This window comes from Solenopsis invicta, chromosome 4 (genome assembly GCF_016802725.1).
Source record: "Solenopsis invicta isolate M01_SB chromosome 4, UNIL_Sinv_3.0, whole genome shotgun sequence".
Lineage (NCBI taxonomy): Eukaryota > Metazoa > Arthropoda > Insecta > Hymenoptera > Formicidae > Solenopsis > Solenopsis invicta.
Window position 1 is genome coordinate 17774581 of NC_052667.1, and position 24039 is coordinate 17798619.

The 24039-nt window shown below is 32.2% G+C and overlaps 1 protein-coding gene across 4 annotated transcripts in view; it reads left to right on the plus strand.

Moving 5' to 3' along the window:
• LOC105197244 (E3 ubiquitin-protein ligase MARCHF5) overlaps positions 1-24039 on the plus strand; it is a 69202-nt gene that overhangs the window by 33082 nt on the left and 12081 nt on the right. For 3 of the 4 annotated variants that reach the window (XM_039447740.1, XM_039447741.1, XM_039447739.1), the window contains exons 5-6: positions 5376-5694; positions 23220-23403. In XM_039447740.1, coding sequence (XP_039303674.1) covers positions 5376-5694; positions 23220-23403 — 503 coding nt within the window. The remainder of the gene's footprint in view (positions 1-5375; positions 5695-23219; positions 23404-24039) is intronic. The other variant, XM_026140125.2, reaches the window with a different exon arrangement.

Consider the following 24039-nt stretch of genomic DNA (forward strand, 5'->3'; position numbering starts at 1 on the left):
TTATTTATAAATGCCACGGATCAAACTTTTACGTGTTATTTCTTGCTTATGGCGTTATGACTTTAATATAGCCGCGGCGAAAAGTCAAGAAATAATAACAGAAATTTAAACGGATCCAGCTCAACTACAAAGTGCAAAATTTTTGTATTTATTGCTTTTTGAGTTATAAAAATTAGCATATTTTTTTAAATGAATGTCCATAATTTTTTGCATATTTATATATAATAGGGATCATTTATAATCAAAATCATATTTGGTTAAAAATTGTTGTTATACATTGTTTATGAAATAATTAACATTTTAAGTATTAAAATAAATTGTATTTTTGAATGTTATTTTAAATCAAAGCAGTTAAAAAAGTAAACAATTTAAGTTTTTTTATGGAACATCTATAAATTACTCGGAATTTTGACCATCATGTTTGTTGTAACAACGCGTTTTATAATATTTCTCTTCTTTTACTCCATTTCTACTGTAATACTTTCAACAATTTTAATGATTTTATGTTTTCATTTTCAATAAACAATTGCGTAAACAATGTGCTTAATCTCAAAAGAAAAAATTACAAGATATTAAGTCTATAGACCCAATTAATTTTTAATTTGCCGAAATATACAAAATGTTTAATATATTATCTTTTGTTCTGGATATTTTTGTTGATAAAATAATTGTGTTTAATTTTTATTACGCACACTTAAGTGCTATACCTCGAGGCTATCACTTTTCAGTAATTATAAATCGTTATTTTTTCTTCAAAATGATACGTATTCATTGAAAAGTTGATTGGCTGATTAACAGATTTATACTCCATGCTATACTACAAATATTTCTTTTACAAATTAAGCAATCATGTATTTTGATAAATTGAGAATCCTGTCCTCAAATGTTCTAACAATGTTGAAAACCTTAATACAAAAATGTCGAGGCTATTATACTTTTTAAATTATAAATTATTAAAGTTTTTCAATTGTAACTCTCAAAATTTTTACGCTTAGGCATAGCACAATAGTGAAGATGCCCTTGTACACTGGCTAACTTTCTACACATTAATTTAATTTTTTATGTAATGATAAGGAGTCACTTTTAAACTTTATCTTGTTCATCAGTAATTATTTAATTTAAACTATACATAAAGATTAATGTCAACCTGATGTTACGAAATATCAAGCCACACATAAATCTATCCATAAACGGTATTATACTTAATATTAAACACTATATATTCTACATATACAAACAAATACAACGTGTATTGTGTGTATGAGTATGAGTGATATTTTGTAGATAAAATACAATTTCTGTAAATACAATTTTGAGCAATTTAGGACTTTATAACCAAACAGTTGAACTTTTCTGAGGTCATACTCATTGAAATTTATAATCAGCATCCTAAAAGTAACCACATACAAAAAATTTAACCTTTTAAAGATGGGAGTGGTTGATATATCGACCAATCAGGAGACACAATATTTGATTTTTTTTTGTTAGGGAAAATTTTACGCGTTGAATATGAGAAAAATAGTGTAAAAATTTCTGGGAGCATTCTTGAACTTGAAAATTGCTATTTCAAGGTCAAGGATGCTCACAGGAATTTTTACACTATTTTTCCCAATTTTTTTGCTATTTTGGCCAGAAAGTTGGCATATCTATCTTTTTTGATGCGCTAGATGCAAAAAAAATAGTACCATGTATTGCGAAACTCATCTTCAAGGTGAATTCAAGGTCAAAAATTGAAATTATTGTTAGTACCTGCCAGTGGGTTAGTATTATAGACTTATATATAAATAGACCCAGCGTTCTATGAGAGGAGTTGTCTGAATCATTTAAAGGACAGAACGATACGCAGTAAGGTGCTGTTTCTGTCGCTTTTCGGTCTGGAAGGGGAACGTCGACAACATTGTTGAGGGGAACGTCGACAACATCGTTGAGGGGAACGTCGACAACATCGTTGAGGGAAACTTTTATTGCGTGCGTGCGTGCGTGCGTGCGTGCGTGCGTGCGTACGTGCGTGCGTGCGTGCGTGCGTGCGTGCGTGCGTGCGGGCGGGCGTGCGGGCGAGCGGGCGGGCGAGCGGGCGGGCGAGCGGGCGAGCGGGCGGGCGAGCGGGCGGGCGGGCGGGCGTGTATATGTCTATGGTTAACACTCGGTTCTTTTTTTCTTGTAAAAGACTAAAATTGTTTACTCATTTTCTTGTATAAAGTAAAGATGCTGCAAATTGTTACTTTTCATTTATAATATATTACTGATTAGAACTCTTCCAGTATTTGTTTATTACTATTATTATTATTATTATTATTATTATTATTACTTTGACACTATTATCCAAATAGTACATCAGATTCTTATTTTTGATAAAATGGCTGAAAATGAAGTTAGAGTAGTGGCGAGTCCGAATTAGAGGTACGAGATTCAGAGACTGAAGAAATTGGTGATATTGATTTAGGAGACGATTATGGCGGAAATCAAATTTTTGAGGACGCATATTTTTACCCATCTATCAGAGATTTTGAAGGTACCTCCGAAGTAAATCCGAATATCTGTACATCAGGGAATAGGCCAATTGATTATTTCAATTATTTTTGTGATTCTTCATTACTTAAAAGGATTATAGAGGAGACGAATCGTTATTAAACTCAAAATCATCAAGTTCAAATTTCCTATATAAAAGCTTGGTATTTTCTCACAACAAATGACTTTGAAAATTTTCTCAGTTTTTTTATTCTAATGGGCCATGTTCGGAAAGGCAAGTTAAAAAATTATTGGTCTACAGATCAATTGTTGCACACTCCAATTTTTGGTCAAATAATGTCTCTTGATAGATATATTTAAATTCTGCGTTATTTACATTTTCACGATAACGAAGATGACTCAGAAATCATTGATCATTCTTTAGTGAAAATGAAGCCAGTAATAGATCACCTACAAAATAAATTCTCGGCAGCTTTTATTCCAGGCAAAAAAATAAAATAGTGTTTGCATAGATAAAAGTCTGTTATTATGGAAAGGTAGGCTTCGATTCAAGCAATATGTTCCCTTGAAGAGAAATCGTTTTGGCATTAAGCTTTTTGAGTTAGTAGACTGCAAGACTGGATTCATATTGGGCTTAATTGTTTACACTGCTGCAGATATTGATTATTAAAAGTTTGGTTTGGTTGTTACTGGCGATATTGTCGCTCATTTCTTACCACCTTATTTTTATAAGGGTCATGTTGTATGTAGACAATTGGTATACATCTCCTATTTTGGCAAAATTTTTGCATGATTGTGACACAGGAATGTGGCACGGTAAAAGCAAATAGAAAAGGAATGCCAAAGCTAGAAAACAAATTAGTGCAAGGTGAAGTACAAGTTGCTCATAATGATGTGGATAGCAATGAAATGGCAAGATAAACGTAGTGTTCACATGCTTACAAGTGTGCACGAACTTGAATTCTGTGCAACTGGAAAAAGGAATCATTGAACAAATGAAGACATTATGAAACCAACGTGTGTCCACGAATACAATCAAAATATAGACGGTGTAGATAATGTAGATAGACAATTATCTATAACAGAAACAGTGAGAAAATTAATGAAGTGGTATTGCAAGTTATTTTTTCACCTTATTTATGTCTATCTAATGCTTATGCTTTATATAAATTGAAAAATGAAGGGTATACACCGTTTCTTTCATTTTGTTAGATCATTATTGAAACTTGATCCTACTGAACGTATCACTTCTCGCAACGATAGTCCTGCTTGATTAGTTGGTCGTCATTTTCCGAGGCGTGGTACAAGTCGAAGGTGTCACTTGTGCTCTTTGCGTAAGATTACACGTCGAACGATGTACATATGCCCCAGTTGTGATACTTCTTTATGCGCAGCACCATGCTTTGAAGAGTACCACACACAAGCGACATTATCATGAAGTCAAGTTCTGAGGTGAGAAGCAAGGGGACTCACAAAAATCAAGCACCCCAAAGGGATCACATTTTTGCCATATTCACGTGATCCTGGGTCACGTTAAGAACAAAAGTCAGAGTATTTTTTTTATAAAATATTGAGCTACTATATAATTTTTTATGTAATTTTTATATAAGTTTTTTGAAAAACTATTTTAGGAAGCCATTGTCCACTTTCATATTTAGGTTTTTGAAAAAGTCATTATTTGAGGAATGGACGAGTAAAAGTGAGTAAAAGGGCTTGAAAATGATGTACAATTATTCAGCAACTAACAGACTTCTTGTGACACTTTGGGCAGTAAGCATGTTTACTGACAAACGTTTGTTCTATAATAACTGGTGTCCTTGAAATATTTTTGAGGGTGACATTTGCGACACATATGACTATTTTTTTTTTTTTACTCAGCGCATCTAAAAATGTGGGTATACTAACTTTGAGGCCAAAATAATAGCAAAAAAAATTTGACCTTGAAATGGTGATTTTAAAGGTCAAGGAGGCTACCAAGATTTTTTTTACGATTTTTCCCGTATTCAGCGCATCAAATTACGTAGGAAAATACTCTCAAACCTTCGCACCAAATTTTTTACATTGGACTTTATCTTGCGGACGGGGTTAATGGATATATCGACCAACAGTCAGGTTGGGGACTCTACATAAGAAATTAATTGAATTTACTTATAAATTTTACGTCTAATAAAAGGTCGATTTTATCTTACATTTCCCTGTCGTTAAAAGGTTAACCAATTCATTTGACAACCCCCCCCCCTTTTTTGTATAAAGTGTGCAGGGGTTTTTTAAGTATTGGCGATGAATTTTGGAACACAACCGGTAGGCTGATAAATTTTAGTTTTCAAATTGTAGTATAGAAAACCAGCTATTTTTTAATACTTAAGATGCCGATTATTTTGTGCATAGTAGTAATTTTTCACTGGATGATTGTTTTATGTATTTTTTTAAATATTTATTTAAAAGATATCTATTAAAAAAAACTCAACTTTTTTATAACTTGAAAAGGTAATGTAACGAAGTAAAAAATTTTATATACACATTGTAGTTGACTTAGAGTCTTATTAAAACTCTTATTAAAACTCTTATTAAAAGTCTTATTAAAACTCTTATTGTTACTTGACTAGTTTTGAGATATTTGTTTAGACATCTATGGATAGACATCCTGTATATGTAGTTTATTTGCTGTAAACGTAATTTTAAAAATTAATACATTTGTAAAAATGTATGCAACATATGTTTAAAAAATGTTTTAATCTTACTTGGAATTAAAAAGAAAATTGTTGGAAAATCCAAAAATCCTTAAAAACTCTTTTACAAAATTTGAGAGATTAAATAATCATGGTTTTATTATTGTTATTTTATTACTAATAGATTATATTGTATCTTTGCATATGTAGTGTATTCTACACACAAATCAATTGCAGGTCCATTAGTGGTAGTACTCGACACGATCGACGCAGTTATCTTCCGAGTATGTCCCTTTATTGCTGCTGGTATAGTTGTTGGATCTATCTATTGGACAGCTGTGACTTATGGTGCGGTTACTGTTATGCAAGTGGTGGGTCATAAGGATGGCCTTACCATGATGGAACAAGCCGATCCGTTGGTTTTATTGGTTGGCTTGCCAACTATTCCAATTATGTTAGTTTTGGGAAAAATGCTTCGTTGGGAAGACCAAGCTCTGAGTTTTTTGAGGCGACACGCATCCAAAGTTCCTATTTTAAGGCATTTTTTACCGAGCAGGTTTGTATCAATAATATTATTTTTGAATTAATAAATTCCACATATCATAGTAAATTAATGTTCTAATGTAACTTTCTCTTTTTAATACTACATATGCCAGGTGTACAAGTATGAAATGCGGATTCTTTTTTAAAAAAAAAAAACACGTTAAATTCAGAAGAATGATAAAAAGTAATTTATTCAAAGTATGCTCCATTGCTAGTTATACATTTTTCCCATTTTTCGGATAATTTGTGGATACCATGCCAGTAAAAATCTTTCCCTTTTGCCGCGAATCATTCATCGAGCCATTTTTTCACATTTTTGGTTCTTTGTACGAACCAAAGTGCTGCTCAGCAAGTGCGTGAGCACTAACCTAACCTAACCCATCAATGCAAACAAGTGGTAATCGGAAGAAGCCTGGCGAGTAAGCCGCATGGGCAGTGGCGGCGCCAGAAAAATGTTCTTGGGGGGGCCCAGCCCCAACTTAAGTTAACCCTATATAGTGCCATATATATATATATATATATATATACACAGGGTGATTCATAATAACCTATTGGTCCCGAAGCTGGCATATTTGTAATCGAATTCTGAGACGATTTTTCCTTTTGCAAAAATTTGTCCGGAGCTTAGTTTTCAAGTTACAATAAAAATTAGTTAGCGTATGACGGGTCAGATACAAGTGGTAGACAGGGGCGGCGCGACTCACTATTATACGCGGGTGTTTCCGTGGGGCACCTTCTGCGCTCAAATGACTGACAAAAGTACATGGACAGCACATTCCTATTTAAACTCTCTCTCTCTCTCCCTCTCTCTCTCTCTCTCTCTCTTTCTCTTTCTCTCTATCACTTTAATTATGCTACATTTAACTTGTCAAATTTCGATCTGTTATCCGGCCGTCAAATATCGGGATGACCGTGAAATCTTCAAGTAAGTTTACATTATTATAATAAATGTACGCCCGCGAATAATAATTTAATGCAAATTATATTACTTAAATGTGCACTTGCAAGTTAAAAGTAGCACTTTTAAAACGCACAAAAAGGGATAGAAAGGAGAAAGAGAGAGAGAGAGAGAGAGAGAGAGAGAGAGACGGGGGGCTCTTTGAACAAGTTTAAGCACGTTTACTTACGCACGGCGATCAGCTTATTGTTTCCACGATGCAACAGTTCAATTTAAATTTGTCCTTTATTCAGATCTATTCCTCGAAGTTGTTTCATACTTCGCCACATTTAACTATTTACTCTGCATTTGATTGATAAACGCGGAACTACGCGACGAACCGATCGATCGACTTTATTAATTACTATTAATCACTACTGTAATCTCTACAATCATTCTATGCGTTAAAATTACTCGAAGAAACACGTATTTACGTTACCATCACACAACACGAGTTCACTCGACGATATGAAGCAGTCGACTGAATGTTATTGGTTATGTCGTTATAAGAGTATCGAACGATTGGTTAAAGCTATAAGTCAAAACGCGGTAATTCAAAATGAAAATATTGATTAATACGATTTACATCGATACAATTTATTAGAAAAATGTGGTAAATGTATGTTTATTATTACTTGTTAAAAATTGTAAGTGACTTTATCAAGATAATTATTTAGAATATTTATTATAAAAAAAACTTCAAGGATATAATTCTTGAAATCTCCTTACAGCAACGGATAATCTGCCCTTTTTAGGGCAACCAAATATTTTATTTTGAGGAATATTTTCACAGTTTTCGCAAATATTCAAAAATAAGAAATAAAGAAAAAATATTTAGAAAAAATTGATTTTGATAAAATTATTTCTTGAATATTTAGAATGAATAATAATTATCTTGATAAAGTCACTATCATTCAATTTTTAACAAATAATGATAAATATACATTTGCAACATTTTTCTAATAAATTGTATTGATGTAAATTGTATTAACCAATATTTTCATATTAAATTGCCGCGTTTTGACTTATGGCTTTAACCAATCGTTCGACACTCTTATAACAACATAACCAATAACATCCAGTCGACTGCTTGATATCGTCGAGTGAACACGTGTTGTGTGATCGTAACGTAAACACGTGTTTCTTCGAGTAATTTTAACGCATCGAATAATTGTAGTAATTAGAGTAGTAATTAAAAAAGTTAATCGATCGGTTCGTCGCAAAGTTCCGCGTTTATCGATAAAGTGCAGAGTAAATAGTGTAAATGTGGTAAAATATGAAACAACTTCGAGGGATAGATCTGGATAAACGACAAATTTAAATTGAACTGTCGCATCGTGGAAACAATAAGCTGATTGCCGTGTGCGTGAGTGAACGTGCTTAAACTTGTTTAAAGCCTCCTTCTTCTCCGTCTCTCTCTCTCTCTCTCTCTCTCTCTCTCTCTCTCTCTCTCTCTCTCTCTCTCTCTCTCTCTCTCTCTCTCTCTCTCTCTCTCTCTCTCTCTCTCTCTCTCTCTCTCTCTCTCTCTCTCTCTCTCTCTCTCTCCTCTCTCTCTCTCTCTTCCCTCTCCCCCCCCTCCCCCTCCCTCCCTCCCTCCCTCCCTCCCTCCCGCCCTCCCCCCCCTCCCTCCCACCCCCTCCCTCCCTCCCCTCCCTCCCTCCCTCCCTCCCTCCCTCCCCTCCCTCCCTCCCTCCCTCCCTCCCTCCCTCCCTCCCTCCTCTCTCTCTCTCTCTCTCTCTCTCCCCCCCCCCTTTCCTTTTTGTGCGTTTTAAAAGTACTACTTTTAACTTGCATTTAAGTAATCTAATTTGCAATAAATTTTATTATTCGCGGGCGTACATTTATTATAATAATGTAAACTTACTTGAAGATTTTACGGTCATCCCAATATTTGGCGGCCCGATGACAGATCGAAATTTGACAAGTTAAATGTAGCATAATTAAAGTGACAGAGAGAAAGAGAGAAAGAGAGAGAGAGAGAGAGTTTAAATAGGAATGTGCTGTCCATGTACTTTTGTCAGTCATTTGAGCGCAGAAGGTGCCCCACGGAAACACCCGCGTGTAACAGTGAGTCGCGCCGCCCCTGTCTACCACTTGTACCTGACCCGTCATACGCTAATTCTTATTGTAACTTGAAAACTAAGCTCCGGACAAATTTTTGCAAAAGGAAAAATCGTCTCAGAATTCGATTACGAATATGTCAGCTTCGGGACCAATAGGTTATTTTGAATCACCCTGTATATATATATTAAAATTAGGGAATAGAAAATACGTGTTAATTAATTATGCAATAGAAATTATTACAATTTTATTTCAAAACAATTCTCCTGTTAGCATGTGAAGAAGCAAATACGTCTATAACTTTATTTAAATCTATATTAGTCGCACGTTTTTTTTTCAATAGCAATAATAGCTATATCGCTTAGTCTTGAATTTCCTGTAGTACGTAAATAAGTCTTTACACGCTTTAAACATGAAAATGATCTTTCGCATGATGCTGTTAAAATTGGAATTGTAACAGCAATTTTTAACAAGTTAAAAATTGTTTCAAATACATCTTTATATTCACTAAATAAGTGTAAAAACTATAATAAAGTTTTTATATCTTGATTTTCAGGCCTTGATAAAATTTTTTTAATAAGATTAATTTCAGAATTCAGATGATCAGTGTTCAAGCTATATTGCATGGCTGAAGTTTTGAGCATTTCAATATTTAAAAAATTTGCATTATCTGGAAGCAATGCACTTAGACCATTCAAAATATTATTATCGGTAAATCGTCTGTTAAATTCCAATAAAATTTTATCTAATGTAGGCTAAAACCACGATATTTTTGCAGTAATTATTTCTTGTGCAGAAAGATCATTTTCTACATTAGATTCTACAATAAACGGCTTTAATTTCTCCGGAATTTTACGCATACGCTATTTATTTTTTTTTAATTATCCATTTCATCAATTCCAACTTCTTTAGTTAAACGATCGGTTTTTTCCCATATTTCTTTCCATGTTTTGTCATTCCTTCTCCACTCTTCGAATATTCTTTTAGTTTCTTCAATTAATACCTGAGCCTTTACGTAGTCCAATGATGGATTTTGTAAATAATTAGACAAGCTGGTAGTAGTACTGAATATATTTTTATATATTACTAAATGTAAGAGAAATTTTTGGTCAATTTGCAGCAATAATCCTTTTGCATCAGCATTAGCTTGTCGATCTTTTTTCATTGCTACATTATTTAATACAATAATAATAGCCGCAAAAGTACGTTCTACTGCATCACATGCACGGTATTGAACTGTCCATCTTGTGCTACTCAATCGCTTCAATTCAATTGGTTGTCTGTTCGTGTAAAGTTTTTTTTGCATGAATACAGGATGTATTGTTGAACACGACATAAACACAATTTTTCTAAAATTGAAAAAAAATTGAAGCTATCTTTATTACTTTTGCAAGAATCAACAATGACCAAGTTTAAAATATGATTAAAACAATGTATATATGCAGCATTGGGTGCAAATTGTTTTATTTTGGCTTGAACGCCATTCAAATGCCCACTCATAACATTTGCCCCATCATAACCTTGTGCAACACAATTGTGTAAGTTTAATCCCGCAATTAATATAGTGTTTTTTATTAAATCTGACATACTTATTGCATCTAATTTTTCAGCTGGACAAAACCCCATAAACCTTTCATATATTGCACCTTTATAATAATATCTTATTACTACTGAAACTTGCTTCTGCTTACTTAAATCTTTCCTTTTATCTGCCATTACTGCGAAATATTTTGCTTCTTTAATTTCATTAGCGATTGAAAACTTTATTTGATCAGCCATTATTTTTATTAATAAATTTTGAATATCGTGATGTAAATACTGAGCATTTTTTGGACCATCAATTAAACGTGAAAAGATTATAGGATCATGTTTACTGAGCATAGTCATTATTTCTCTGAAGTTGTCTTGATTTAAAGATGAACTCGATTCATCATGCCCTCTGTGAGCTATTTCTAATTTTCATGTTAATAGTAAACATTCAGCTACAGTTTTTAAATGTTTATTTTCTTGAATTAATTTTGCATGAGCTTCATTCACCATGGTCATAACTGATTTAGAAGATTTATGAAGCTTTAGATATTCTGTATATTTTATAGCACAATGCTTATGATTCTCTGAAGCAGCATGTTTTCTTAACCCACCATTTTGTTCTAAAGCTTTTTTCCAAGATCGAAATCCTTCAGAAATAAACATCTTTCGAATCGTTCTCAGGACTAATTTGAAAAAAGCGACAATAGAAACAGTACGCTTTATCTTTCAAAACACTATATTCTAACCAGTCGTATCTTTTATACCAATCTTTCTGAAATGATCTACTTCTATTGCCGATTCGAGTAGTAGGATTCTTGCAAGTTGGGCTGCTTGGGATCATCGATTAATGTTTGAGAAAGATCTTCAGGTCCTAGAAAAAATTGAAAAATGTTATACGTATTATTAAATCGTGTATAGATTATATATAGAATATATGAATGAATAAACATTGAATTCATGTTTTTATATATGTATTTACATTCATCAATTTACTTTATTTATTTAATTCATAAATTAATTAATAAATAATTTCCAGTTTAAACGCGCAATTTTAAACTAATATAGTTATGACTAATGTAAAGTTTTACCTGGAGGTTTTCGTAATGCTGTTAAAGTTGAAGCAGAGTGTTGTTCAATCGTCAATTCTTCTGTTTGTTTATCATCCATAACATCATATTGGTCATCAGTATCAGATTTAGTATAATCACTATCATCATCATTTTCACTTTTGTCTTGAATATAACTAATATCGCTTATATTAGAATCAGCTTTATTTGTAGCATTTGAACATGAAATTTTATCGTCGTCTTCACAGTTCTTTTTCTTTTTGTTTTGTAAAAAATCCAGCATAGTTACATGTCGCTTAGACATTGTAAATTAAAAAATAATACGCTTATATAATTTACTTTTACAGACAACAGATTGAATACTTATTACGTTTTAAAGAAAAGATATTTGTTTTCTTGCTTAATAGATGTAATATCGCTGCCTGGCAAGGATTGTCAGGATGCCGTCGTGCCGTTTGACTGCACGTGATAAACAAAAGAATACGACGGCTACCGTCGAGCCATCGTATTCTTTTGTTTATCACGTGCAGCTTGACGGCTGGCATTGTATTCTTTTGTTTATCGCCAAATATATTCCATTTCTTATTTTCACTAAAATAAGCTGTGCTCTATTGATAAATGTCTCAGTAACAATAAATAAATAATTATAAATATTTATAAATATACATTTTTGAAATATTTTTATTTTTAAATGTTATTTTGGGGGGGGGGCCGGCTAGGGGCCCAACATATTTTTGGGGGGGCCCGGGCCACCCCTGTAGCGCCGCCACTGCGCATGGGCTTAGCATTTCTCAGCTGAGTGCTTCCAACGTGTCGCGAACCGATTTTGCCGTATGTGATAGAGCATTGTCATAGAGAAAAATGATCTTGTGTTGCCTTTTTCGATATTCTGGTTGTTTTTTGAATAGCGAATAGTTCAAATCGATCAATTGTTGTTGTAGCGTTTGGTATTAACAGTTTCACCAGGCTTTAATAGCTCATAATAGACCACACCCTTCTGAACCCACCAAACACAGAGCATAATCATTCTGCCGAAACAATTTGGTCTTGCGGTTGATGTGGATGGTGCACCTGGGTCTAACCATGATTTTTTTAACTTGGGATTTTCAAAATATATCCACTTTTTGTTCTCAGTAACGGCAGACAGATACAATGCAAAAACGACTTTCTTATGTATCGTTCGAGCAAATTTTCACATGTTTGCGCCTCTCTATCTGTCTCTCATTTAACTCATGTGATATCCATCTGTCGACTTTCTGAATTTATCCCATCTCTCGTAGGCGATTAGAAACAGCTTGTTGACTAATGCTCAATTGCTCTACGAGTTGTTTTTATGTTTGTGAATCGTCTTTGTCTAACAATACTTGCAATTCTACATCTTTGTATTTTTTTGATGGTTTTTCCGTGTTCCTTGTCTGCAACATCGAAATCACCACTTTTAAAACACCGAAATCATCGTTCACACGTATCTTGCGATGGAGCATGTTCACTATAAGCTTCCCGAAGTAATCAGTATGATTTAGCAGCAGTTTTCTTCAAATAAAAACAAATAAAAACAAAAAATTAACTCTGCGAATGCTCTTTATTTGGCACAAATTTCGACATATTGAACACAGCAAAATAATACTATGCAAAAATTTTTTTAATTTATCACTTGTACGCGTTGGCTCTTTTTGGCACAACAAAATGGCATATACGTTCAATCTTTATACTGCATATTGCATTAGTGCACCATCTGTTGTCTCAAATCCACATTTTATATTTGTAAGGTATTTGAGCCGAATAAGGCCCAGTAGTAAATAAGGCCCACTTTTAAATTTATTATTTAAAAATGCGCTTTATGTTTAAAATATATGTTTAAAAGATGTGTCATAGGGAGTAGATAAAGAGGGACTAGGGAATTAATATCGGTAGCACGTTTATTCAGTGCAACAAAAGCTTGTAACAAAGTAGGGATCAGCCGTTTTTATAAAAATTTGTTGTAAATTTAATAAGTATACATTATTTTATGATTTATTACAACATATTATAATATTATTTAATATTCTAACCATAAAAAAAAACAAATATATATTGATTTTTTGAAATAAGTATATTTTTTTATAAATAATGTATTATTAAATAAGACCCATACATACATTTATTGTGATAGCTATTACCATTTGTTTATTATGTATGGGGCTTGCAACAGAGAATAATGATTTTTAATGACGCTAACTTTCCATAAGCTAAAATTGCATTAAAATTTATATTTCTAATATATTATTATATTAGAAATTACAAATGCGTTGGTAAATCATGCTCTTATGGTAAAAAGTGCGTACAACCATTAATAATCACCCTGTATATGGTGTATGCTTGATATTATAATGGTGTAGGAATATTTAAAAAAAGTAACACCAAAAAGACCTGTTTTTTAGCCCATTTCTTGGATCCCGAATTTCAAACTTTTTTATACCAAATATTACTATATAATGGAACATAATAATTCCAGAGAAATTTTAAGATGAGCATGAGCGCGGTTCCGGAGATAATAAAGGGTTGAAAGGTGATGATTTCTTATAACACAGAGCGCCGTTTTTAGACTTTTTTTCTGTTGTTTAAATACAAGTAGCATTTCCTATATATTTTTTTTGGGGGGGGGGGGTCGTTGAATACGAATCTGATAAGCAAATTGCTCTATCACGTCAGATTTCTTAAAAAACTGTCAAAAATGATCATTTTTACTTTACCATGACGTTAAAAAAAAATCTATTTTGTATCTATCTAAAAATCTATGTAAAATATATAGGGGAGACCGGGGCTATTTGTTAGACCTTTTTTTGTATCTCCTGAGTTCTATATTCATTAAAAAAAAGAAACATGGGACGGTTTGAAAGGTTGAATTTTCTCCTTCACAATGCCGGTATAGATAGAACATGGAAGTATACTTGCTTTGAAGTACATATAAAAATGTTGGCCAATGCCAAAAATTACGAATAGCTCTTAGCCCGGAGTAATTCGTAATTAGTCCGGGAACATTCCGAAATTTGTGTTTCAAGTTGAAAGACTGTAAAAAAGCTGTTGTTAAGACTTTCTTTTATTTAAAAAAAAATATAGGTATACAAAAAACAAATGCAAACATACACGTTTGCATGTCTTTTTATGCTATTGGTGTGACAGATTTCCTAATCTCACAAGTCAATCTTTAACGCTTTATAACTTTTTACTTGCTTAAGAGCGTCGATTTTATATTCATATTCATGTTTTATATACTGAAATACACAATATTATCAAGTTTGAATTAAATCAATGAAGAACTTTACCTCAATGCTTAACTCTGCGTAGCGCAGACGTTTGTAACACAGTCAAAGGGTTAAGGTTATCCAACTTAGGTTAGGCGCTGTAATCAGTATTAACGAATCGTCCCGGTGTTACAAATAGCCCCAACATCAACTGTGCCCGTTATTGCGTATGATCGACAAAAATAGACATCACACAGCAAAAAGTAAACAGGAAATGTTTCAAATACATTTGACTAGACACGATACATTTAAAGTTTTCAAAAAAACCTTATTATCTTATTTAAATTTCGAAGAAATGCTGACTATCAGAAATTACTTTGACTGTCGCAAAACATATTTTTCATTACTACGATATTAATATGACGCCGTTACCAACAAAACTTTGTTAGTAACATCGTTACATTAGGACGTGTTTACAGTGTTTAAAGTAAATTTTTAATATGTACCCATAAAAAGATTTCCAATTATCGAATTATCCCGTCTAACAATTTCCCCCGATCTCATACACACACACACACGCGTGCGCGCGCGCACACACATACACACACAGGATGTCCCAGACATCGTTCTATAAAGCTTGTTACATGAGGTAGAAGGAATCGAGACAAACCAAAAAGACTAATACCATTTTGCGATATTTGCAATAATTTTCGAGTAATAAAATATTAAAGTCAATCGAATAAGAATGCGCAAAGAGACAAGCGGTTGCTCGCCTGAGCCGTAGGACCATCCACCGTGGCTCGACTGTAGATGATAGTAAATGGCGCGCGGCGAGGGGAAAGATAGCTTGATACCGCACCGCTTCCGCACCGAGGCTTGCGTCAACGCTATACATTCGCGATCACGATTATTAAGTATTTTGTTCTTTGTAATATTTATAGCATTTTTTATAGCGAAAAACCAAAAAATAAATAATGTAACTTTGCGAATGTAGCATTACACCTCTCCCTCTAAAGTACAATAGCACAGTAAATATTATCTCTTTAAACAACAGTTCTAATTAATACTATTCAAATCTCACCATTATGTGTAATTTTAAGAAAAAAATTTTAACTGTTACCATTTCTTTACACTTTTTATATTAAACACGGTAAGACACTTGGATAAATAGTATCATGCTGATTATAAATTATTCTATTTTTAGCGACAGTTTTCATTAGAAATATTTACATAATAATATAGTACATTGTTACTGTGAATGTACGTAATGTCATTAAATATAATTTAATACATTATTATAAGAAAAATAAGATAATTGATGATTGTAGAGCGAAATATTCTATTAAGAGACCCGGTCGCGACTCGCGCTTGTTTTTTTAAAAGAAAACTTTTCTCATCTCTGAATCTCTCTGAACGAACGAAGCGAGAGAGACCGAGCGCCTCTTTTACACGAGTCAGCGAGTTCAAGCATAACGAGATTATCAGATCTCAGCAACGGCTGAACCGATCAAGTTCTGAGTAGTCTCAATCGATAGCTTGGGAACGAATTGCATAACAAAAGTGTTTTTATTTTTTTCTCCGTGCCCTATGAGCGGAGATATCGCGATGCAAATTCTAATTTCTCTACATTTTTCTGTAAGATACATCTCCTTGGTCGTCGCCCTCAGGAATTCTTCCTTTCACATTTTCGACACAGTGTGAAAGGCTCGCTACTACACTATCAGCATTTATGCGACCATGTGATGTGCATCACGTGACCGCGATCATGATTGCGCGTATGACAGGTTTCCTAACCTGTAACCTGAATCGTCAATAATATCTTGGTTTGTGGCAAACGACACATTTTTTTGTCGAATTTGTTTGCGTGATGCAAAAATGCGTTAAATGCTATTATTAATAAATATGTGCAGTTAAAAATATATATTTTGCATTAGCTAGAATCAATATTATATTATACTCCTACGAGTGCTACGTATAAAATTTTTCAAGTGTCATAAGATATGATTTACAAAGTGCACATGAATATGATAATGAAACGAGGTTAATTAGATCGGTAATTAGATGCACCTTATTAAATCTATTTTTATCTTTCTCCAATGCATATTTTGACCTTTCCCAGCAAAAATGTGGTTCGCTTTCTCAGATCTGACTCTAAGTCATACTTTTTTAATTCTAGCGTTAATGTAAATGTATATTTTGAATAAATTTGTGATATAAATTTAATAAATAAATGTATATTTTTAATAAAAAATAAAAAGATAGGAAAAGCAATGAGAACAATTGAATAATTTCTATACAAAACCTGATTATTACTATTTCTAGCAGCGCCTGTTTTTGTGCAAAAAATTAAAAATTTTTTGAAAATACAAATACTACCACTTGGGTTTTGTAGAAAAAGTATATTCTCTTTATAACAGGCGCACTTTAAAGATTTCATACATTTTTTGGACAAACGCATCATTTTTATTAGATTATACAATTTTAAGATATTTATTTTAAGTAAATACCACTTCGTTTTGAATAAAAGATTTTGTAGAAAATATTAATACACATTATTTTGATTTAAAAAATAAAGACTTTTAGGCGCGCGCGCACAAAAACAAGCGCCTTTTTTTACCTTTTTTGAAAAAGTAATTTTGTACTGATTAGAACTACGATAAATAAACATTTATCGCAATTTTAATAGAATATTTCGCTCTACAATCATCAATTTAAGCACAATTAGAGCGGCAACATATTTTTTAATGTTAGACTTTATATTTTTTTATAATGTATTAAATTACATTTAATGACATTACATTTACAGTAACAATGTGCTATATTGTTACGTAAATATTTATAATGAAAACTGTCGTTAGAACTGTGATAAATTATAATAAGCATGATGCTATTTATCCGAGTATCTTACGTTTAATGAAAAGTGTAAAAAAATGGAAATAGTTTAAATTTTGTTCTTGAAATTATACGTAATAGTGAGATTCGAATACTATTAATTAGAACTGTTGTTTAAAGAAATAATATTTACTGTGTTCTTGTACTTTAGAGGGAGAGGTGTGATGCTACATTTGCGAAGTTACATTATTTAACTTTTTGGTTTTTTTTTGCTATAAAAAATGATAGAGATATTACAAAAAACAAAATACTTAATAATCGTGATCGTGAGTGTATAGCCTTGACGCATGACTCGGCGCGGTACGGGGACATTCGGCGTCGCGGCGATACGAAGCTATCCTTCCCCTCGCCGCGCGCTACTCACCGTCTTGCCTACTGTCGGGCCGCGGTGGGCGGCCCTACGGCTCAGACGAGCGACTGTTTATCTCTCCGCGCGCTCTTATTTGGCTAACCTTAATATTTTATTACTCGAAAATTATTGCAAATATCGCAAAATGGTATTAGACTTTTTTTGTTTGTTTCAATTTCTTCTACCTCATGTGACAAACTTCATAGAACGGTCTGGGATACTCTGTGTAGATAAATTCATAAATATGTATATAAATAATTAAATAATTTCTTAAATAAATAGATCTAAAATGCATAAATAAATGAATCAGTGAACAAATATACAGCTTGTCTTATGAAGAGAGAAAAAATAAAAACACTTTTATTATACAATTCAATCCCAAGCTATCCATTGAGACTGCTCAGAACTTGATCGGTTCAACCGTTACTGAGATCTGATAATCTCGTTATGCTTGAACTCGCTGACTCGTGTAAAAGAGGGTCTGCGACTTGCTAAAGCGTGCACTTGGCGCGAGGCTCGACCGCGCTTCTTGATTGTGAACCGAGTATGGATCTTTCTAAGTAATTGAAACCTGAAAAATAAAAATATTCTCAATTTACATTTCAAATATTGATTGAAATGAAACCAGTATTAAAACTAAAAATTGAAAAAATATTAGTTTTCAAAAATTATTTTGATGTTATTTTAATTTTAAACATTATTTTTATCTTATTTTAATCTATCCACACTGAATAATTAACGATAATAAAAAATACATAATTTACAAAAAATAAATATTTCTACAGAAGTTTATTTTAAGTTCTTTAATATTTTTTCTAAAAGTTCTTGAAAACGGACCTTTTCTGAATTCAATAAAATAAAATACCTTAATTAAGGATACACAAATTGTCAACATAATCTTATTTTAATAAATTTTTTAATTATAAATCAATCTTTTTTCTCAGAACAATGGTTTGCTGATCTACTACTTGCTATCAACTCAGTCCCTTTTTATCGTCTCTCTTACTTCTTGCTACGCATGCTATACTTGATTCATTGCAAGAACATATCTAGCACAAATCAAAATTTGTCCGTTTCGCGCATGTTTCCTTACAGAAGGAGAACGCCTTCCGCTTAGGCCAGTAAACTTACTTTTTTACAGCGGGTAACATAAGAGCATTGATTTGGCATATCAATATTAATTTTTCTTTAATATGTTACATATTAAAGAACAATATAATTTAATTTGCAAAAGGACATTGAATGTCTTGATGATTCTTGTTTATTTTATAAACTTTAAACAAAAACTAACATAATACTTATAACTATAATTTTTCTTTGTATATCAATTCGATATATTATTTATATTATATTACTTTTTTATTTTATTACAATTTTTAGTTTTTTTACAGTACTGCAATAACTCTTGTAATAAGGTTTTATAAAATAAGAATTATGTTTTGTTTTGTTTAACTTACAATAAAGTTTATTATGTTGTTTTTTTTTTTAAATTTTTAGTAAGTCCATAAAATTTAATTTTTACATTTATTTTGTATATTATTATTATTATTATTGTAATACTTAATTATAAAAATGATCTTCAATAAAAATTTGTTTTTATTATGGATTTAACTATTTCGTAAATTATGGACACCCAATTGTGTAATTTAAATATATTAAGATTTCGACTTAATTACAGTGAAATATAGAGATTATTTGATCTGTTCAATTTTTTAACAATAAGCGTGAGTCCGAGCGTGCCATATTTACGTATACTGACAAGGAGAGTCCACAAGTATATTACCTATTTTAATAAAATTTTATGGCTGTGTAGTATTTATTCACACCTTTATTGTAGTAAACCGTTTATTGTAAAAATTAGGCATTCTCGAGAAAATGACGATTAGATATTTCTAGTATCTATAGTACAGAAGAACGATTGTCGAGTTATAGCGATGTAGCGTGGATCGTTATAGGATGTCGACTAGTACGTGTGAGGTTCCGGGTTCAATTCCCGCGGATGAGATTTTTTTTTATTTAAATTTTATATTTTTAAATTATTGTATGTATAATTGACATCCTAACGCCCCACGCTACGTTACTAATTCGACAATCGTTCTTCTGTAGCGAGACTACAGAAGCTGGAAATATTTAATCGTTATTTTCTCGAGAATGCTTAATTTTCACAACAAACAGGCTTTACTGCAATAAAGATGTTAATGAATAATACACAGCCATAAAATTTTATTAAAATTGATACTTGCCGCAGACTCCCCTTGTAAGTAACGCTTTTCCTACTATGCTATTCATATGCGTAGACTTAGATGTGTTCTTGCTGTGAACCAAGGTTACATACAAATATCTTTTTTAGAAAAACAATTTTATTTTTCAAGATTTATTTTAATCTAGTTTCTCATGAATCATTCTCTCTACAAATCTTCAAAAGTTATACAGAATGATTTAGATCAACCAGAGGAACAAATACACATATGTATTCCTCGACAGTACTTATGGGCCTGCGATATATATTTTTTGTTTTCATAAAAAAATTGAGTGTTGTGAAAATAACATAACGTTATAAAGAATTAACTACAGTAATTTTACCAGATGTTAAATTGACTACTGCAACAATATATGATTTAAGTTTTCGAGTTTAAAAAATTAAAGGATCCCGCACAATTTTTATGATTTTTCTACAATAAGCTATTAGTCAGTATCATAAAACATAAAAATTAACCAATCACAGTCAAATGTGAAGAGAATATTTGACTGTGATTGAACAAGTTTTATGACGTGACTAATAATACCGACTTGTTGTAGAAAGCTTATTATGGAAATTGGATTTTGGTGAAATTGGCTGAAAATTTAATATGTTGTACATCTTGTCATCCCGATGAAAGATGAACAATCCGAAGTAAAAGGCGAAGAGACTCACTTTAATTAAGCACCCCGAAGTAAGAGGCGAAAATACTTTAATTAATCCTTCCAAAGCCACTCACCTTCACTCGCTCTCCTTATTGTAATCTCCTACAAACACATTTCAAAATAATTTTAGATCCTGAGTTAATTGATGTGAAACGACAGCGTTCAATACAATTTTAATTTTTAAAATTACCGATTTTAAGTCAATGTCACATTTGCAGTTTTTTATTTAAAATTATACACCGAAATAATTAGAAAGTATGTAAAATAATGATGTAAGCATGCATGTTACTCGATGAAAATAAGGTGTGACATTAGACATTTTTGACAAGTAGCTCCTCGTGAAGGTAAAATGATCAATTATTGGAGGTTGTGACCCTGGAGATTTTTCATCAGGATGACAAGATGTACAACATATTACATTTTTAACCAATTCCTCCGAAACCAAATTTCCATAAAGATTATGTGAGGCTAATTTAAATAATCTCAAAATGTCAATACATATTTAAATCTTAGAAACAAAATTATAATTTAATACATCTTTAAACTGCATTTTAATTTGCAACACTGTTTGATTTTTTTTTCTTACATATTTTTTATAACAATAAAAGAATATACGTATTGCATGCCCATAAGTACTGTCGAGGAAATAAGTCATCAAATTGTTGAAGCGCTTGCAGCTATCATGCATAAAATAATACAACAATTGTTAGAGAACTTTATTAGACGTGCTCAACTTTGTATTAAAATGGATGGTGGCTATTTCAAACTACTCTAAAATTTTTGAAACATTATTTAGAATGTATTTAAAAATTTTTAATATAATTTGTAGTAATAATATAGCTTATTATTTGTTTACTCTTCTCCTTTTTTCTCATATCATAATTTGGAATTTTGTTTATTTTATTTCCTGAATATGATATATTTATTTATATTAAATGCTAATTTTAAATGTAAATTTTATCTAATATTTTCTATTGTTTGTGATATAACTTTTTGTAAAGAAGTTTTGGAAATGTTTATTGTCTGATGTTTCCAATATTATTTGATTAAATAATTTTACTAATATTGATTTTATTTATTAGGTGCGCAATTAAGTTCCCGCTGTTTGTCAATAGATGGCTCCAGCAGTAAGTGCTGGTCGATTTAGACATACCCAAAACGTCATGAACCAAGCTTAGACATATGGTAAACAAACCGCGTTGACACGTTAGTGATTTTTGTTTTGGCGTCATATACTTTTAATTGCGTGAAAATGTCTGATTTTGTGTCAAATAATCGTCATTTGCGGGAAGTGTTGATTTTCTTATTTTATTCGAAGAAAACAGCGGCTGAAGCGCATCGAGAGCTCCTAAAAGTTTACGGAGATGATGCTCTAAGTGAAACAACGTGCTGTGATTGGTTCCGTCGCTTTAAAGACGGTGTTTTGATGTTGACGACCGTCCGTGTGAAGGAAGGCCAAAAACATTTGAAGACGCTGAATTGGAGGCATTGTTCGATGAGGATCCGTGTTAAATGCAAGAACAACTTGCTTCAGCATTAGGAGTTACCCGCCAAGCCATTTCCAAGTGATTGCATGCGTTGGGAATGATTCAAAAGCAAGGAATTTGAGTTTCTTATGATTTTGAAGCCAAGGGACGTTGAGCGTCGTTTTTTCACCTGTGAACAACTGCTCCAGCAGTAAAAAAGGAAAGGTTTTCTTCATCGTATCGTGACGGGTGATGAAAAATGGATTTATTACAGCAACCCAAAGAAAAGAAAGTCATGGGTACTGCTCGGTCATGTTTCTACGTCGTCGGCTCGGCCGTATATTTACGCTGCGAAGGTTATGCTGTATATTTGATGGGACCAGGTCGGTGTTATTTATTATGAGCTGTTGAAATTGAACGAAACCATCACTGGGGAACAGTATCGACTTTAATTGATGCGACTGAGCCGAGCACTGCGCGAAAAACGGCCACAATACGAGCAGAGGCACGACAAAGTGATTCTACTGCATGACAACGCTCAGCTTCATGTTGCCAAACCCGTTAAAATCTACGTGGAAACGCTCAAATGGGAAGTCCTACCCCACCCGCCATATTCCCCAGATATTGTGCCATCCGATTATTACTTGTTCCGTTTAATGACACATGGTCTGGCTAATCAGCAGATTAGCATTCCGCTCATATGAAGACATCAAAAAATGGCTTGATTCGTGGATAGCCTCAAAAGACGAACACTTTTATCGTAACGGTATTCGAGCTTTGCCAGAAAGATGGGCAAAAGTTGTAGCTAGCGATGGGCAATACTTTGAATGATTTATTTGTAACCATTTTTTCACAATAAAGTTGCATTTTCATAAAAAAAAACAGCGAGAACTTAGTTACGCACCTAATATTAATTTATTTGTTTATACATAAAATGTATTTTCAAGATCTACTTTTTACTCATGTAAATGATGTTTTGTGAGATACTCCGATTTACTTGGATTACCCTGTATAATATATAACTTAACATTATTTATGAAAAAACAAAATAATAAAATAAAAAAATATAATGAAAAGTGTATTCAATTTAAAAAATAATGTTTTTAAGCTATAATTGTTATAGTTACATCGACGAAGACACAAGTATACAATCTGAGGATATACCACCAATGAACGATCCAGTATCGGCAACGCGTGTTCTTTGTGGCGCACTTTTACTACCAACCATTGCTAGTCTATGTGGAAGAATATTCTTTGAAAGTATAAGTTCCAATTTTCAGAGAACATTGTTGGTATGTATAAATTTTTCAAGTAAAAATACAAAATATAAACTCACAAGAATTAGAACATTTAATTTTTTTTAAAAGAAAAATAAAATTCAATTAGCTGTAACTTTATTAAGAATTAATAAAATTTAAATTTAAAAAAAAGAATTTTAAATCTTAAAACTTATGTTTTTTTAAAAATTACTATGCTCTTTAAGTTCCTGTGAGTTTAATAATTTTTACATATAGAAAAATAAAACTTGAACATTTAAAAATTGGGAAAGTCTGTCTTTGTCTGGACATAACTTTATTATGTACCCAAAAAGTCTGTGTTCGACTGCCAAACAAAAAAATTGTCAACTTCCGAATATGAAAGTTTCAAGTTTTTCCTACAAAAAAAAATTTTTTTTTTTTTTTTTTTCACTTTTTCTATAACAATTTTTTGAGTTATCACGATTTAAATATAAAGTAAGCATTTTCAATTTGTATGTGATTGTTTATTCTCCATTAAAAATCGAACTGTAAAAGATTCTTAAAACTGGAACTGCCTCGAATTATAGGCGAAGTGCCAAACATTTTGAAAAAGTATGTAGATGTGAAGCAAATGAATGAAAATGACAAAAAATTAGCGATATTTTCTTTTTTTATTTTGACCAAAAAATA